Here is a 20,212-nt window from a genome sequence, read left to right as displayed (position 1 = left end):
TGTCTGCAAAACAGTATCAAAGAATATTATGAGTAGAGTGTAGATGACACTCTGGTCAAAAGGCTCCTATTTGCAAGATTTCCTTCTCAGCCACCAAGAAAGGCTATTTATAAAAGGAAAATGAACTAAAAAAGAACTCCACAGGTAATGACTATCTGCATTAGCATGAAAATAAAATATACTGAAAAAATCATAACATTTCAAACATGACAAGCTCTACTCCAGATGCGACTTGATACATTTCAAATGGATTTTAATTCCAAGCATATTTTGTTCCAAATATATTCCAAATATTTTTTCCCCTCACTAAGTACTGCATTAGTTACTTAAAAGACAAGTCCAGAAACAGAGAGTCTGTAAATAGTAGGATGCCATTCCTTGCCTACAAAACTTTTAGTGAACAACTGGCCTGCCCAGTAAACACCCAGTACTGTGTACACAGAGAGGTCAGCACCAGCCCTGCAGACTGCTCCTGCTCAGGCTAGGCATGAAACTGTCTTGTAAGCACCAGGAGATGCTCTTCCAGAATCACATTTCCCATTGGTTATTGCAGAAAATGACTGCACAACACAGGCCACGAAGAAATCCTGATTTCAGAAACTCAGTAGTCAGAAATTTGAGTATCAGGTAAATTAAGGAACAACTTGAGTGCCATGCTGAGAGAAAGCATCTGTAGCAGAGAGTGATTTATGCAGATAAACAAGGTGAAGCAGCCCAAAAGCCAAACCTTTGTCTGGGCTCATCCATGCCTAAACGTGCAGCCCTGTGGGACAATGCTGGCTCCCATGGCTGGGTCAGCAGCTGGGGAAGTCAGGGAACCACACACCACCTTGGACAGGGTACTGAAACCAATGACGTGGGGCCTGACTTTCTTGGGCTAGAAGAATCTACAGCCAAAAGAAAAGGAAGTGAGAAAGGAAATCAGCTTCTAAGGAACCTGCTAGAATTATAATTCCTTAAATAAAATTATTTTTGGTATTTTTATAAAGGAAACGCTTATTTCTTCTTTTACACTCAGCAGAGGTTGCATTCTAAGCTTCATCATAATGCAGCTCAGTAAGAATTGCCTCCAGTAATAGTTTTTCAGTACTAAATTGAGATTTTATCAAGTGTGTTGAAAAACGGAAGGAGAATGAAACAACTAGAAACCAAAGAACAAAGAGGGAAAGGGAAGAGGCAAACAAGAATAAATTCAAAGTGTTAACCTGCCCCTAGTGTCACCCAATGCAGACAGATGATTACCCCAGAAAATAAAGTGCATGGAACATACAACCGGGTGTCTTTTTCCCTAGAAGATATGCAATGTACATTCACTTTACCCATAGCTGAGCCTGTCCAGACCTTCTGGCTCCCTGCTCAAAGCCTCTGGCAGCTTTATTGCCAGCAATTACTCTGCAACAATTGCAGGCTGGTGTTGCTGCACGTGAGCATCAGTCAGCCACCTCAGCACACTGTCAATCAGCTCAGCTTCGACCTCTGATACAGCACAAGCCAACTCTGAACAGCTAAGACAGGAGGGAGGCAGCTTCCACCAGCAAGCCAGGCAGCACAAGCAGCTACAGCCAAGAAGATTTTCAGTTCCTTCACTTTGATCAGAAGAAGGCAACTTCCCGTGTGTTTCTCAGGGGAGACACTCATAAATCTAAACTAGCATTCACTTATTGGAAAATTAGCAGAAATCATGTTCCTAACAGTAGAACTTCTCTATCAATTGAAAGAAGTCTTCCCTCTTCCAAAAATTAGTTTAAAATTCAAGAGTGGGTGCACTGACTGTTCACTGTCCCAGTCCATTTTCTCTAATCATTGTCATTAGTGCCCAGTGAAGGCTAAAGGGCAGAGATAAGCGTGCACTGTACCCTCAGAGACAGACGATTTCTCATATGTGGATCTTTCATTACCAACTGTACATTAATTAATGACCGCACACAGAAACAGACACACAAGAGCCAGAAACTCAACACCTCTGCTTAGGGGGGAAACAAGTAGAGTCTACCAGCCAGGTAGTTCACAACACCTTGAAAACTTATACAGAAGTAATGAGCACCAGAGATAGTTATATTCTGATGGATTAATGTATTTCCCTTCCTAATCACCTGCCTGGAACTGCTTCACCTTCCCTTATTCCTGGTCCGAAATCCCAAACCTGGGATACCAAAGTAGCCTGGATCCTTCCAGCTGCAACCCACTAGTCACCACTGCATTGTTGCTCCTGTTCCTGATTTTTGTTCCATCAAGTCTTGTTCTTTGCCTGGTTCCTTGATTTCATCACATGGATTATGCAGTTTGATCCCAAACCATTCCCTAATATATGCAATAGGTAAAAGAGTGTTTTATTTAACAAAATATCAACAAATTATTTGAAGCGACACTTCAAATACCTGTAGCAGTAACAGTCAACCAAAGTACCTCAAATGCTCTCCAAGTTCTGCAGAAAACTATCATGAAGAAAGGCAGAAGAAGAGCCAAGAACAGAACACAGGGTTCAGGAATATTACATCCACTATTTAATACAGAAAGGATAGGATGTTTCTAAAAGTGCAGCAGAGTAAGCCTGAGACACAAAACCAATGCTGAAAGTAAGAGAGGCAACAAATTGAAGATTGAAATGGAATGAGGGTATTAAGGAAGTAGAGGAGAAGGTATAAGGTACCCCAGAATAAGGAATTAGGGGATATTCCACTGGAATATTCTGAGGGCAGCTGAGGTCAATCAACAACATCACACATGACAATTTGGCAGTCTTTCTGGAAGATGTTCCAAATTATTGTCATCACTACTTCAGCCATCAGTTAATTTTTTCTTCTTTGGTTTGGCACATCACCATAGGCTGGAATCTGATTTGGCTTTGAAATAAGCCAAATCAGTAACAGTTATTTTCAATAGGCTGATACAGAATATCTGAAGGACAGTCAAATATTAATTCTGTACTTATTTGAGCAAACAGAGAAAAAACTACTTCTACAAAATGCAGTCCCCCAATATCACAGCTGTATGATTTTAAAAAATGGCTAACATATGCAGAGAGTCTATTAAAATGCACATAATTTATTTGACTCAAAATGAAAACATATCTAACAAGTAATTCCATTCATCTGGCCCTTTTTCACCCAGCCTTAAGATATACAAATGTGTGCCTTTTCACCAGAACACAGCAGCTGGGAATGAAAAGAAAAGCATTCAAATGATCATTTTCACATCATATTCCATCGTCTTTTCACCAGCTTCTCCCCAGTCTTTCTTTGAGTCCCATTCTGTTACAAGAGAGCTGCTTTTTAGATCAATTCATATTTCCATAATCCACACTGCTGTTTCTCTCTCCCCTCCCCAGGGTGGACTAACCCCTGCATCCAGAACTATGGCTTACAACTGTCATTAAGACCTGTAACAATAACAAGATAACAAAAGACCTGGTAGAGATGAGGTTAGCCAGTACCATATGCTGATCAAGTTCAACATTTTTAACTTAAAAGCTCTATAAAACAAAACTCCCACAATTCTGAGAACAAGCATACTTCACGTTGCCACCTGTCCTCAAAATTTCAAGGAAATACCAAGTTTTTGATATTGGCCTTTTATAATTTTTAAAATTTAAAAAATAAAAGTGTCAAGGATTTATTCTGTCTCTTTTGGAATGAATTAAAAGAAAAAGTTGAGAAAGCATCTTGGAAAATTGACATCTTGAATGATGTAAGGGTCTTGGTGATTCTGGGTGTTCCCAGCATGTCTTCGGGGGCAGTTGTTCCACAGAATATTTATCAGGACTGAACAGATCTTTTCTGTTCACACAGAGCAGTTAGCAACTATAAATACACCTCTGAATGTTTTCCTGCTGATCATCCATCAGCTGGGATTTGCATAGACCAAAAGCATTGCTGCCTTAAACACACAGTATTTTTCAATAAAAACAGTGTCTTCCAAATGCAAAGTGTCAGAAAATCACTTTAACTTATCACTTAACCAGATAAAGTTTATCTTAACCAGATAAATCTCTCTTGCAATGTACAAAATTGCCACGTTGCCATGATCTCAGCAGGGCTAATTGCTTTCCACAAAGATTCAAGTTCAAAAATATCCCTTAACTAAATATAAAGTGCAACATTTAGACAAAAACACTACTGAAAATTAGCAATCTCATTAGATTGATTCCTCCTTTCTCATGCCAATGCACCCAAATGTCAATCATACTTATTAATAAGCAAACAACAAAATCACCAAACCCTTTTTAAGATTTCCTGATAAAAACAATCCCACAAAGCAAGCACCTATCTAGTTAGCATAAACATTTTTAAACATGTATTTAATGCCTCATCAGAATACAAGAACAAAGCGATCTCATGCAGAAACCTGGTGAGATGCATCCCCTAACAGCATGCCTGCAGCCTTGGAGGGAGTGTAAACAGCCTCATACCTCCTGGGCTCCTGCTGCTCTCTTATGAGAGCACAGAGGAACACAGCATCTCACTGCTGGCTTCCACACATTTGTTGGACCCAGAGTACAGATTTTAGCTTGCTTCTAGAGAATATTGAAAAAAACCAACACCAAAAAAAAAAAATATATAGCCAACTTGAACTATTATTTAAATCTTTAGAAAAAGAATATAATCTTCATCATGGTGACCTCATTTATGTATTTGTTGCCATGATCCATTCAATTAAATATTCCATCCTGAAAGAAACTGAGCCTTTTGTCTCCAATCAGATGCTCATTTAAGCCAGGCTTAACTTTCAGTAGTTAAAACATACATTGAAAGTCAAGTGTGTGATTGTGCTTTGCTGCGGGAGGACCAACCCATTGGTACTTCTGAGGATTTATCCTTTAAACAACTGCATATGCACCTGTACATCTTTATCTATACAAATATATTCACACAAACTGGGTAGATTTACATGAATAGTATCAGAATTTAGTTTGGGTCACTGCAGGATACAAAGCTCACAATTCAGTGGTGACATCTGCATAATGTGATACAGTAAAACTAAATCCCAGATTTTATGTAAAATATGAGATAGTAACATAAAGAGCATTATCCTAACTTCAGAGAAAACAGCAGAGATTCCTCACATGGGATGCCATATCCCTTACCCATGACTCATCTGCAGGGTTTGGGTGACATGGGAAAGCAGATTTAGACAGCTCTTAGAAAGCAAGAGAAGATAGGATGAAATCTGCAACACAACCAACAGTCTAACGCAGAGTCTGAATTCCTTCTTAACCCACATCTTCAGTTAATAACCCCTTGTCATATTTAGTACTAAAGTGGCTTCTGGTAAGACCATCTCCTGATTTTGGCTATTTGTGTCATCTTCCTGGTGAGATGCTTTTCACCAGCAGAGAAGTAGCGGGCTGAAATTAGAAATTATTATGTGATTAGAAGGGCAAAGAATGAGAACTATTCAATGGACACCACACACTACAGGCAGAAATCACTTCAGATCAATAGGTGGTCAGATTAAAAGCTACTGAATTCTTACACAGCTAAAATTAATGCCCAACATAGCTGTAATTACTAAATTAATAAGAAATGTTGGACCTCTCATGCCCCAAAGGTTAAGCCAACACAGGAGGCAGTGCCAGCTCTTGCCCAGGCACTGCCTGCTGCTGGCGCTGTTGGCACCGTGCTCTCCCCCTTCCTTGTGCTACCACCACTCTTTTCCCAGGAATGTTTCAACTCAGTGAAGCTGGTGGGAGTGTGAGTGTTTTTATTTGCTGAACAGACATGAACAGAGCCATAGTGGAGACATCTGGACACATGTGACATCAACAGGGCTTTGCTACTGACTGCACTGCCACGAGCAGACAAGCCAGTGCCAGCAGATCGCAGCTCTGCCAGGCAATGTTGACTTCTGCAGAAATGTGTTTTCTTCTTCAACAGCCAGCAAGTACTTCAGCTTGGAAGACAAGGTGTTGTTTTAATTTGGGCTGCTTTTCTAAAGCCCTTAAAATACTTTTTTCTTAAAAACAAGTGGAATTTTTTTTTCCAAATATCATAGCATTAATAATTTTTCTTCAGCCTTACATTTAAAAATGGGCTTGTACGGCTGAAATTAAACTCTAGTTTAACCAGTCTGAATAAACAAAATAGAAATTTCAAGATTAAAAACAGTGATCTTTTATCATGGGAAATTTTGCATGAAGGGGATATTTGAACATACTACAAGACAGTGCCTCTAGGAATATACATTCAAAATACATTTTCAAGAAAAAAAAATAGCACATTAAATTGCTACAACTCACTCTTTATCCAAATTTGAGCATTGCAGGATAATCACAAAAGACCTATATATGCTCAAATCAGAAATCTTCACATTTTTTCTACAGTGCTGAGATTATTCACAACTTTTTCCACATTGCCAAACTCATTTTTACAGCATTAATGCCAGTAGAACAGTAACACTGTAACTCTAAGATGTCTCAAACAGATTAGTTCTTCTGGCTCTTGAGGCACTTTTTAATAAATACTTTCTTTGAAATGGTAGTGTGGCTCTTTGTATTTTGAATTCTAACCAGCATGAGTTCATTTTTTCATTCGACAGTTTTGAGAGTTACTAAAAATGAAACTACACCCACCTCAAAAAATACAACGAAAAAAAAATGCAAAAAACACTTTCTGAAACACTCCTGGCAAAGAGAAGTGTTTTTCATTTCTTGCCTTGAAGCATTACTTTTTTTCCTTCCCCACTCTATGTTTTTCTGTTTTCCTTCTTATTGTTGCATCTGAGGAGTTACCAGAGAGAAAATAAGTGGTTTCCCTGCAGTCAGGGCAGATAAGGAAATCAACAATGCATCTTGCAAACTCTTGCGTTGTACCAAAACCGTGCCTTAGTATTTCCTTGACTTGACAGGCTGCAAGTAATTATGACAAATCCCTGGTCTTGTCTTCCTCCTGATCAACTCTAGTTTCTACATCCCATCCACAACAGATCAGATGTTTAGCAAAACATGAATTTGGAAAGACAATATTTTAAGTAAAAACTGCACCAGAAGAATATTGACCAGCATGAAAGAAAATGGTAGGGCAGAAGAAAAACAGATTAGAGATGAGCAAGCACTGGGAAGTTCAGATATACTTAGAGGAGAAATGTGAGACAGAGGAAGAAAATGTCAAAATGGCTTAGACAAGTTTTCTTTGCATTATGAAAGCAACAAAAAGGTGACATGATAAACTGTAGAAAAATTCAGGAAGAGAGGAAAATATTTTGCCCACTGTTATCACATCACTGTGCAAACAGACAGCCCTTCAATTTTAGGAAAGATGATTCTTTGGGATACATCCAAAAACTAACTCACACATTTTACATTTAAAATAGAAATGACTGAAAAACAGAACAGAGAATATTCTTCTTCTTTTCTTTTTTTTTTCTTTTTTTTTTCTTTAACATCCTCCCCACAAACTTTCATGGAAATTAGCCCTGTAGTTTTAGTAGGCTTTTGATTTTTAAAGAAATGAAATCTGGTGGATACTCAGGTCTCCAATCCTAACCTACCCCGTTCAACATGCACACACACGTGTAGAGAAAGCTTCTGCTGACTTCATGACTTGGCTCAGGGGTTTGCTTCAGAAGCTGCTGCTATATATTCTGTTTAAATGCATTGGTTCCAATACTAAAATTTCCCTTGCAAGGAGAAGGATTAAAACACCCTGTTCTCCAGGAACACAAGCAATTTACCTGAAATGCCAGAGACCCTACACGACTGAGACACAGTGTGCAGGAAAAGGTTTTTCAGAGCCCAAAGGCAGAGTGCTGCCTGAGGCCCCTGCTGTTTATAGATTAGGTCTGTCTATTGCATCTTTGTAGGATTCCCCTCCAGTCTTTAGTGGGCTTCATCTTCTAATCATTTTTCTACACCAGCTGTTCTTTGAATAACCTTCGACTTCCTGAATAAGCTCCCATTTTTCTTCATACATAATTTCTCTTTTACTTTTATTTTTTTTTAATATCAAGTCTTTCTTGGGGAAAAAGACCAAAACAAACTAGAAAAAAAGAATTTAAATGACAATGAAGATGATCATCCTGCAGCCAGGATAATTATCAAAACTTGCTGAATGCCTAGCTGAGAACATATAACTACACACATTGCTCATTTGTCACTGTTTTACAGGCTGCACATTGCTGACTGATGCTATTCCCTAACCACACATCCTACTTTCTATGTTTGTATATTTATTCCTTTCATCATGAATCACCTTATATCTGTCTTTACAGAATCTTGTACTATTGATTTAAAAAAAAAACAAGAAAAAAATCAACAATTTATCAACATCTGCTGTACAAAAAGACTTCCAGATCATCCACTGTGGTGATATTACCAATGAAGAATTACGTTTGCCTCAATATTAGTATAAAAACAAGAGGCAAAGAAGCCATTGGAACAGAGATATTTATAGAATATTTCCTTGCAAGAAACTTTTGTAAAAGTTGCTGAAATAATAAAATTTAGTAATTTGATTAGATTTTAATATTAATAACTTTCATAACGTAGTCATGGGGCAAAAAACCCAACACATTAATTAACAGCTTCCTGTCACTACAAACAGTGAAATAATCCATCAGTCCTGTATGTATAAACTTTCCTTTGAGGATTAATTATAGACAGAACATAGGATTTTCACGCTTTCAGAATCAGTAACTTTAGATCAGTCTCTTTTAAGGGTCTGAGGATTTTTTTTTCCCCCAAGCAAATAACTAGGGTATCTCTAAAATATTATTAACTAACTATCTAAAATCTTGCATTGAAAAGGATTAAAGGAATGGAATACACATGTTCTGACATTAAGAGGACATACATGGGTAACTCTTCAACATTTTAGATCTGGGTTTTGATCAATGTTCAGCAAAGTTTTATTGGTAATTTTTTCCACATTTTTAATCCCAAAACAGATAAAAAACCAACATGTCCAACAGGACCACCTGATAAAATACTCTGTATCAAAAATAAAGTGATACAGAGAATTAGCATGACATTCCATGCTCTACAACTGCTATTGAGTATTCCTGTCACAGAGGCAATCTAATCACCAAGCCACCAGTTGGGTGAAGGCTTCCACCCTGCTATCATTAGCATCTGCCTCTCCACAGCTGAATAGAAGAGCTTTTTTATTATTATTCTAACATAAAAAAAAGTTCAATCTCATGTTTCCAACCTGGTCTCCAAAGTCCTCCGGGAACTTCCACAGTACCACTGGATCTGTAAATAATTGACAGACAGCATTAATCAGAGGCAAAGGAACAGAGTATTACAGTCAGAGTACATTAATATTAAAGAGAGGGTCAGCTTAGCGTCAAGCTTTGAGGCAAGTGCAAAAATATATCTAAAAACTAAGGAAGATACTGGATTATTAAAAAGACTTATTTCATATTTATGAAAGTGAATGTATATTGTTTTACATATGGCAGCAGGTTATAATGTACCAAACTCTTTTCATATTCAAATCTTTATTCCTGGAATACCTCATTCTTGAAGCACATTTAATTTTCACTTTTTAATTCAATTAAGAAATAAAGAGATAGAAAATCTCTTTTCATCCCAGGAAAGAAGAACAGAAAATTTTAAGGGCCTTTCATAAAGGCCTTTTTAAATTAAAAAAGGCCTTTATGAAAGTACAGAAAAACATTCTCTGTGGTTTTAAAGACAGTACCAATGTAACCAGCACTCTCAAGGAAGCTAGCATGATCAGTATTTTCTGCTCAGACCCATTTAAAACCAGCATTTCAATATCTTGAAGTTTTCATTAACCACTTGTAAACTGCTAGATATAAAAATAATCAGTTATTTAGGCTACATATTAGTATTCACTTAATATTGTTTTGAAAGCCTCTGTCACAAGGATCAGAACCATAACCTTTCAACAAAAACACAAATTAGGAGCTTCATCCTGCCTCCCCCCAAAGCTGTTAATCTCCTTTGACACAAACCCTTCCCGAGGTGCTACTGTTACACGGCCACAAACACCCGCGAAGCCTCACAGGCTTCTAAACAACAGGCGAGCAGCAGTGTTTGTCCACCTGCACAAAGTGAAATTGTCCACCTTCCTGCCAGGGAGACCCAGGGCAGTACCAGAGCCTCGACCAGAGGCAAAGCTCTCCAATTCCCGCTCGTGCCCCAGCCGTGGTCACACAGATCCTCCCACCACTGACACATGGCCAGCAGCAGCTAGGGGTGCCTGAGGGCAGGAAAACGAAGGAGAAACACAACAGTAAGTGCCTGGACACCGCCTGATGGGAACTGCCACCTCTTGTCTGCCTCAGGAGCCGCTGGATCCCTGTCCTCCAAGGAGCCTGGGAAACTTCACATTTCCACTTCAGGCTCTAATACCATCACTGCGTGATGGTAACTCAGAAACGTCCTTCTCATTGCTAGGTTTGATAGCAGAACGACAGGGTTTTACACTTTTGGCAAAGTACAGAGGTTTCTGCTCTTCTTCAGGCTCCATATATGCTTGCTGGTGCAAACTGGAGATTTAATGAGAAGGGAAATGCCACTGCTGGTGGTGTCATTCCCAACTGCTGATCTCAAATCCTGCTGTTCAGCACGGAGGTGTCGCATGTGTACATTTGGTGCTGGCCCAGCCAGCAGGAGCTGGAGACCAAAGTCAGAATTCCTCCTTCACCCCAGGCCAGATCTTAAGCCAGCAGTAGAACATTCATTTCAAACGTGTTACAAAATTCAACTTTTCAATCAACTCAATGCAATTTAAACCTAATTTGAACCCAATTCAAATCTAAGCGTGTTTTCAATAAAAATTGAGGCATTTGACTCTACTTGTGGACAATCTTGTTTTTTCTCTTAAGAACATCCAGGAAGGGTTCTGCAGCTATTTAATAAAATATATGTATTTTGCACAATTAATCTTCCTCCATTACTATGGGGAGCAAGAACTTTTGAAGGCAGATACAAAACAAGACATAAGATGCTAAGTTTATAGGAATATGAGAGTGAATAAATACAGCTACTTACAACAAAGACCTTTTTGTCCTGATCTATTTTGTGCATATTTAAATTGCAAACAGATCTCTATAATGATCAGGTACAAGAGCAGTTTGACTACCCTGTAAAGGAACTGTTGCTTTTATTCCAAATTAGTATCATGGAAAGGAAAGCAACTATATATCAACAATGATCCCTGATAAATCCAAAGAGCAGCAAATATGGTAACATATCAAATACTCAATGTTAAGTAATTCATAAATTACTTGCTCAAAAGCACTGAAAACTTGCAGAATCCAAAAAATACTTTAACAGAGCTTGTAAATCTAATGCCATATGCCCACAAACAGTTCAAGCATAAATTTCTCTTTGAAAGAGCAGTCCCTCTGCATTACCACTACCAGGTACTTGTTGGTGAAGCTGTAGCACTGTCTCCTGCTGGTGCAGACTGTCACAGCTACACCGAGCCAGATGAGGGAACCGACCAAGATCAAACCAACTGTCTGAAACTTTCCAGAGCAGCATTAACTAGATCAGTTCCCCAAAACCATTGGGTTTGCACCAGAAAAAAAGGAAGAAAAACTGGGGAATAGGGAGTTGTGGTGAGAAAAAAGCAGGACTGCTTCATGCAGCAGCACTCCAGCATCAAGCATTTGCTACAGCTCGTGCAATACAAGCTGATTACCAGCTGCCTCTAGTTCCGTTTCTTATCACCCATTTCTTGTTCACAACTTCCCGAGCTTGCAGTACCATTTATAGTTGCTTCTATTGCAAAACCCAGCCTATGACCTGCCAGGAGGTGAGGGGACCGCTCTGCGGCGAGGCCAGGCTGCCGGAGCATCGCCAGCCAGGAGCTTAGCAACTTCGCCTCTTCCCAGCAGCCAAGCCAGGCTGATGATTTTGGCAGATGTGAAGTACAGCTACATGAGAAAGATTCAGTATAGTGAATGCTTTAGTAACAGAGTAACAAATTCACTGAGGTTTCTGAAATCAGACAGAAATGTAATTTCTTTTGTTCACTATCCTTAGTGGAAATGTAACTGCCAGGCTTCAAAATAGGAAGCAGATCGCAATAGCAAAACCTCCGGGTGTTACTTTAAAAGGTCACAGTCATGAGTGAAGTACAATCTCAGAATTAAGCAAAACTTTGGGCTTGGGGTCAAAACATGGGTAAAATTTACACATCAATGAGTGCCAACAGAGTTAACAGCATTTCACAGGGCTACCCTTTATCTACAGGCAACAAGGCCAACAGCTCCAATAAGTTCTTTTGGGGCCCTGATATCTCAACAGACAAAAAAACCCTAAAACTTGAATTTAGTGTCCTGCTCATCTTGCCATTTTCACTTCATACTAAGACTCTCTCATACTATTCCAGCCTCACTTGAAATGGTAAAAACAAATCTAAAGTAAATTCTAAAGTATAGGTATAACAACAATTACTTTCCTATCATGAAAGGATATTTATATCACGAGAGGATAATTAAATTCATGTGATCTAAACAGGAAGAACAATGCTTTTAATACTCCTTCATGAAAACAAAAAGAGCCAACATTAAAAAAAAATTCCTAATTCAATCCAAGACAAACATTTGGTGCTACACTCAGCAAAAATTACACGCCTTCAAGACTTGTCCAACTGCTTTGAGCTGGGTTTTGCTGCTGTTATTACTGGCTTTTAACTGGTTATTTTAGTAGGCACTTGCCATACATTTATTAAGTAAGAAAATCTGATGTGACTTGTGCTTCAAAAAGGAAAGTTGCTATATTCTTTTTATGCCTTTACTCTCCGAAACCAAACCCTAACACCTATTAAAAGACTCAGGATTTTATGATAACTATCCAAGTCTGGGATTGGAGTTTTTTTCAAAAGGTTATGTTGGTTTCTGCTTTTGGAGCTAGGCTCAGGAAGCATTTTACACATCTTTGGGACAACTTCTCAAAAGGGCTGCAGAGGAAGAAACAAAAGGGTACTGATTTAGAAATAAAAAGAGAAAGTATAATCCGATTCTGCAATGTACGCTATCTTCAGGTTTACAAAGACTGAATTTTCTTTTCCCTGAGGATTACTTTCCAGATACTCTGTCTGGTCTGGCAATGTTAGGTCAATTTTATGCTGATTTTATGGGTGAGAGGATGAGAACCGCTCAGAAATAGCTGTTGCTGCAGTCAGCTGAGGAACTACTGAATTTCTCCTCATTCACTTTTTCTAACAGACTTTTCAGGACAAATGGTTTGCACCAATTCTAAGTAAATGTAGCAGTAAAATGAAATTGTCAAGTGCACACATAAAATAGTTTGTGTGGTACATGTATAAATGTATATACACTGTTGCATGTGTGAAAATTTCTTTGCTAAATATCCTACAGCATTGGAAAGGACATGACCCTTGGTGCAAGCCAGATGAGAGACAATCATGGAAAGGTTTGCCCAGGTACCAAAAGAGTGCAGTATAATTACAGAGAGAAAAGCAAGTCACATGCAATGCTTAAAAAAATTGAATTCAAGATGCAATCTAGAACTGCTCTGGAAGATAAATACAGGCAACTATGACACCCACTAAGACAAGAAGAAAACATATGCAGATCCTCAGGGTAATTTCTCTCCAAAAATCTATTCCTGTAGAGACAAGGTCATAAAGCATGTCATCTGTATTTTCAGGAAAACAACTTCTAACACAGTTTAACTTCTGTAACAAATCAAAGAAAATTCAAAGGTACTGCTTCTCATGACAGAGTGGATTAGAGAAGCAGTACATTCTAAACTATGAAAAAAAAGAGAATGCTTTCTGTCTTGTAATTTTCCCCAAAACTGACAAGTTAAATACACTCTAAAAATACTCCTCAAAATCATCAAGCTTGCAGATTATAAATACCACACAAAAATACAATAGGAAAAGGTAATTAGCACACATTCAATTTGGTAATGGAACAGAAATTACAAACACATGCTGAGAAAAATCATCTTGGGAAATTCTCTTGGACAGCAACAGAGAATATTTCAGACAGGAAAACACAGCTAAGGTAAAATGAAACAGATTAATTAAGTAGTCCAGTATTCTGGAGAGAGGAGGAATCCTCTTCCCTGTTGGTTGTACTGAGCAGAACAGACAAGAAGACTGCCAAGCAAAGCTGGTCATGCTTGGGACAGAGAACTAGATAACTGCTCAGTATTCCTCCAGTTATATTTTCTGTGATGCTGTAAAGATTTTCACTGGAAAAAAAGCTGTCAGTGCAGAAAGGAAAAAAGAGACTGGGGCCAGGAGTTAAGGGGGTGGGAAAGAAATAAAATGAGGAAAAGGAAGGCAGCAAAGCAAAACTTATTGCAGACTGTTCCTCTTTCTTGTCTGGAAAAAACAAGTGCCACATTTTTTTTTCCTTACGTGAACATGAGAATGTAATCAATAAATCTGAAATTTATCTATCATTATCTCAGGGAACAGCTTTACAAACACACATTTAAGCAATAAGCAGAATGGATTTTGTTAGACTAAGTAGTTTTCAGCAATAAAAAATCAATTCTCTTAAGTTTATGATTCTGCTGTTGTTCAACAACAAAGGTCTCTTATATACTTAAAATAATTTTCCAGAAACACTCAACAGTAATTCTAATGACACTTTTGTATAGAGTATTTAATACTCAACCAAATCACTACAACAGTGATTCAGAAACAAAATAAGAGATGAACTATAACGTGCAACCCAAGGATTTTTACAGATGAAATCATCTGATGAAAAAAGCAGCATTCTCATAAAAAATAACTTCTTGCAAAAAAAGACTTCTGTATATTATATTAAAATTTGCCTGTTCACAGTGTCATACATGAAGTGCCAAAACTGGAGTAGAATGGAAGGCCCTGCTGCCAGAAGGGGCTGTGGTCTTCAGCTCCCTGGTTTGGGGATCAAAGTGGAGCACCAGCCAGGAGCAGGAGGAAGAAGAGCAGGATGCCATGCAAAAGGGGAGAAAAGGGGAGTTATAGTATTTTCCAAGCATCAGTAATCAAAAGAAAGAACAAGAGAAAAATACATTTAAGCAATTTTATTTTAAAAAACTAAAACTAAGGAACAGCCACTAACTTCTCAGGCACCTAAAACCTGTGAGATTAATGATAATATGCAAATGAAGGTGCCACTACAGAAAATACCTTAAAGTACACTTTTATACAAATCATGTAGCAAAAGGAAATGTATTTACAAAGCTGTATCAAATCTCAACAATCCAGCACCCTCAACTCTTTACTCACACTTTACTCACAAGTGAGCCTTCCTTAACTGTCTCCAAAATTTCAAACAGTTTCTACTTCAGCAAACAGCAAAGGAACAAGACAAACATGTCAACATCATTGACAACATCAGTTACAGAAAAATATCAACAAGTTCCAGTAATTATATTTCCCAGCTTTTCCTGCTATATATTAATACACTGAGATTCTTTGGGGTCTCTAGGTGAGACTTGCCTTTCAAAATAAGCCACAACACAGCAACCCAGTGTCTCCTGTCCCTTCTCCCTCACCCACACCAGTGGCCTCTGCCTTGTCTTCAACTGATTGTAAAGCTTATGCTTCACTTTGAAAAATTATTTAGGCATTGAAGGTACCCATCTCACACTGGCATTGAAGGTGATATTTGGAGTGTGTGACTTTTAACATTTTTCCATCCAACTTTTCTCATAGAAAGTGTGAACTAAATGACAACAGAGTCAGCAAACACATGCTATATAGTAACCTTTGGGAAATTGAAAATGGAACAAAATATTTTACTCTCCTCAGTTACAATCACTGTACCTGTTATCTGTATGTCTTTGGGACTGCATATTTGCCAATCAGAAATTTGATTTTTTAATCAGGTTCAGAAACATAATTACAAAGACCTTACTGGCAAGATGAAAACTTCCTTCCACGAGGAATCTTTTCCTAAGGAACTGTTTTTAACTGTAGTAATAAAACCTGCAATTAAAGTAACTTCTGTAGCATGTATCCTTGACAAATGCTCCCAGTCACAAGGAGAACAAATTACTCATGGACTTACCAACTGGCTCAGAACTTAATTACATCTTCCTATAAACACATAATACTTAGCAAATTATTTCAAGATCACAGGGCTCACGTCATGTTTGTGGAAATCCAGAATTTTGTTTCTAATACATGTGAAAAAAAAGGTGCAATCCACATCTGTAAGAGGCACTCAGCCCTTAATACAAACCACACACACACAGACCACGATGTTCTCTAGTCCCTACATTTGAAGTCAGTGGGTCCAGCTCAGTCAGCCCCATCTCATCAGTGCAAAGCCACAGTTTAAGTGCTGGCCATTGGTGCCCCACCGAGGCATGAACAGCTCACCATCCAGACTGAAGTGTGACAACCTGACACGTCTACATCTCACTGCAAAGCCACACACAGGATTTCCTGATTGCACGGTTTATCACAGAATTATTTTCAAATATTTCTACTTTTAAACTTATGTGACAAAGGCTCCTCAAGGTTTTCAGAAAGGTGGGAACAGTCTGCAAATGCTCATCTCCCAACTAATCACATGCAAGGTTCAGCAAAGTACACTGCAGACAAGCAGGATTTTGTCAGGTTTTGGACCCAAAACTTCCTCCAGTCTCTCAGATTTCCCTGTCTGTAAGGCACTTGAACTAGGAAATAAGTACTTCAAGACCCTTTTACAGGCAGAGAGACAGTTAAAAGTTCTAGCCACAACTTGACATCATCTTCAGAGCTGCAGGTCAATCCCTTTTTGCCCAAGAATTTGTCCCACTGAAGGACAGAGCAGTAAGTCATTTCAGCTTACTACAGAGAGAAAGAAAGGGTCCTTTTGGCTGCAATGCTATTAGCCATGCTTCTGACTAAAACCTTAATCAGGGTGAGAGTTCATTGCACAGACAGCGCACAGATAAAATGAGTATATTCAGCCTTTATTTGGTCTCTTCACAAGATAAGCAGGGATTTCTTTAACATGGTAAGTCTTTAGAATGACCTTGTGAAGTATGCCAACAACTGTATACCTTTAGAAGCTGTGTTAGTCTTAATTTTCCTACTTCTAAGTTGTAATCATGAGTGAATCATGAGAACAAGGATCTAAGAACTAAGGTAGCAGAAGAAGAAGCAAGCAGGCACCACACATATGCCTCCAGTCATTCCTAATGTTTTAGGAGGGTTTACAAAAAAAACAACATACTTTTGCTGCCCGTGGGTCTCTTGTTCAAAGAAATTTAAAGGAGACAGGCAGTGCTGTGATCTCATGAAATGTACAGTAATCAAAAAGAGTAAGACTAAGAGCATTCACCTTCGCAAGCAAGCACAAGCTTTACACCCTCCCCCTAATTAAAAAGTAACTTACCACACTCCCTTGCAAACAGACATTATGCAGGGGTTTCTTCATTTTAAATAAAGATATAGGACTAAAAGTTCTTAAAAACTGTTGTGGGCTACATTAAGTTTTCCAGCATTAGGAAAAATGCAATATTGATTTTAAGTAAGAGCTAGAAAAGTTCAAGTGCATTATTACCAAGCAATATGTACTAAGTAAACTAGGAAGTAAAACTCCTGCCCTGCCAAGTACGCTAGGGCTGGACCAACACTTGCTCTTCCACATCAGTGATGTCTGACCAGAGAGAACTATTTTATCTCACAGACTACACTGTTATATTTGCTTTGTGGAACCCACACATACTGCATATAGAAAAATAAAAAAGCTTTTGGCACATGACAAAAACTACATCTCACTACATTATGAATACCTGAGTTACTGCCTCCTGATTTACTCCAAGAAAAACAAATTTGGTATCAGCGTGGACATGAAACCAGGGATATATGTGACCCTCTAAAGCAAACTGATTGCAGAAAACACAGAGTGATATCTAAACCATTTTTGACAGACATTTTCCAAAAATAATACAAAATAAATCTTAAGAGTTAACATGCCTTAAAAAATAAATTAAAGCAATAAAAAAATTAAAACAAAAGCTTCATCCTTCTGCAAGCTTTCTTCTCTAAGGAGAAGCTAGTCCAGTCTTTAGCTATTTCAAGAAAAAAATGAGTGTTTCAGGGGAACTCCTTCAAGCTCCCTCTTGGCCAAAGATGATACAATGACGATCTATTTACATCACTTCTTGCCTAAACAGTGCAGCAACATTCCTTCCACTTTCCACTGGTAAGGACCACATCCTGGGCACAGCCCAGCTGCTGGTACTTGACAGCATGACTTTCCACAAAATTATACCCCTTGCCTTAAATACTGACTAGCACAAGCAATAAAATGTGATTACTCAAGAATTAACAGGTAAGTAACTACCTATAATTCAACAGCTTAGAGGGAGAAATTACCTAAAGGCCAGAGTAATAGTGGAATACATAATATCTTCTACGAGCAATCCCACTGCCACTGTCTTTACAACCAAGGACAGCTACAGTGAGAAGGGGTTAGATTCTCTCTTCATTGTTCTATTCTAGACTATTTATGACATTTTATTTAACTAAAACAGACACTACTGTATCATATATTCACCCCATCTCTATGATTATGCTGTGAAACAAGACTATGAACTATGCAATGATATTCTGCTTATGCATGAGAAAGAATGAACTTAATAGTACCTTTTAAAGCATAGATCCAAAACCTTTATTCTTTTTTCATTCTCCAATTACAAATAGCATTTTCTACATGAAACCTTTCACATTTTGCTTACTAGCTGTGATAGGAAGGTATGGAAGTAGAACAGGCTGTGATGGAAGGTATGGAAGTAGAACTGCTAACCAGGACCCGGTCTGGAAGATTCCTACTCTTCTGAACATCTCCAGCACTACAGCTGAAACATATCCAACTTCAAAAGCTGTAATTATATAAACCAACATTTCATAATTTTAGATATGTAAATTAAAACAATCACAAACCTTAGTTGCACAAAGCTCCAGAGTTCTAACAACCATGTTGGTTAGCCATAGCATACATATAGTTTGCTATATATGTACACAGTTCACAGACTTCCATTTTAAAATATGTATTTGCTAGCATATTCTGAGTTAGTGTTCATTTTAATCTTTGCTGTTCATGACACATTAAGCCAGAACAAAGATGAAGGAGCACTGATCAATAAGCACAAATCTTTTTTTGCCTTTCCTTTCTATCTTACCCCAAATCCATTTTAATATCATCAGGGGGAAAAATAAAACTCATCAGTCACCTGATGGAGTAATTCAAAACTTAACCAAACAGGGCTAATGGGTGAGAATTGAAATGAAAACACCTTGACAAAGAAAGCAATTTCTTTTCTTCGCACTCTTCAGAAGCCATGGGTGATCGCTGTAATCGAACCATCAGCGGCGAGGGGCCATCTGTCCCAAGGGCCCTCCACGTGAGCAAGAATCAGCAACAAAATATTTTAGAGGCTGGCCCACATGCATTGAGCCCTGATATGTCTATGGCAGGCAGCTTGCAGCTGAAAATCAGTGTTTTGACATTTTTCCCATACCAATCCTCAAAAGTCAACACTAAACTTTTGATAAGAACAAAACACAAAGAGCAGGTTAAGAGAGGTTGCTCACAGAAAGATCAGTGTTACACCAACAGCTGAGATCTCCCCTGTCATGAAGCACTCATGCTTTAGTATTCAAGGGCCATGCTCGGAAAAAAGGCTACAGAAAACAACTTTTACACTTGCATTTATGTTACAAGTCCCCTCTCGGATTAGTTTTTGCAGCTAATGAAAACATACCAGTCACTTACCAAACCATCCTCACAGAATCACCAAACTTTGAGTTTCTTCCACAAAAAAAACCCCGAAACATTAGGAAAGGGTCTACCAGACATTTCCAAGGCAGCAACCACACACAATGCATGCTGAGACCCAGGGACTCAGGCAGAGGCACTGTGGCTTTAGCACCTGACTTCCCAGAGAACACAGATCATTCTAAGGACCACCAAGGACATCCCAGAACTCCAGAAAAGACTGCATGTCACACCCCTCCCAAGGATGTTCCCAAACTGGGCACTTCTCCCTTACTAAGCCTTTTAAAAGGGAACACCACACAGGCAAGGCTAATGCAATTTATTTCCTCAGCATTTTCTAACTGAAAAATATATTGATCTTTTAGTAAAATAAACTCTGACATAGCTGCAACTCTCTGCACCCTTCTCTCTATCTGTTTCAAAACTCCATAGAGTCACAAAGTGGATATAGAGGGCAGGAAATTTGTTGTTGTTGAGCTGCATTAACTATACTGGTCCCTCTCTGCTTCAGCAGAGGATGAACACAGCCTCAGCCAGCAGCACAGCACACTGG

General features: G+C 38.5%; 1 protein-coding gene across 2 annotated transcripts in view; it reads right to left on the bottom strand.

The window, feature by feature from the left end:
- DENND1B (DENN domain containing 1B) overlaps positions 1 to 20,212 on the bottom strand; it is a 150,787-nt gene that overhangs the window by 102,543 nt on the left and 28,032 nt on the right. For both annotated transcript variants that reach the window (XM_018912069.3, XM_018912071.3), the window contains exon 3: positions 9,144 to 9,187. In XM_018912069.3, the coding sequence (XP_018767614.1) occupies positions 9,144 to 9,187 (44 nt within the window). The remainder of the gene's footprint in view (positions 1 to 9,143; positions 9,188 to 20,212) is intronic.

Source organism: Serinus canaria, chromosome 8 (genome assembly GCF_022539315.1).
Source record: "Serinus canaria isolate serCan28SL12 chromosome 8, serCan2020, whole genome shotgun sequence".
In the NCBI taxonomy this organism is placed as follows: Eukaryota; Metazoa; Chordata; class Aves; order Passeriformes; family Fringillidae; genus Serinus; species Serinus canaria.
Note: the sequence above shows the minus strand (reverse complement) of the source record. Positions and strands in the feature narration are given on the sequence as shown.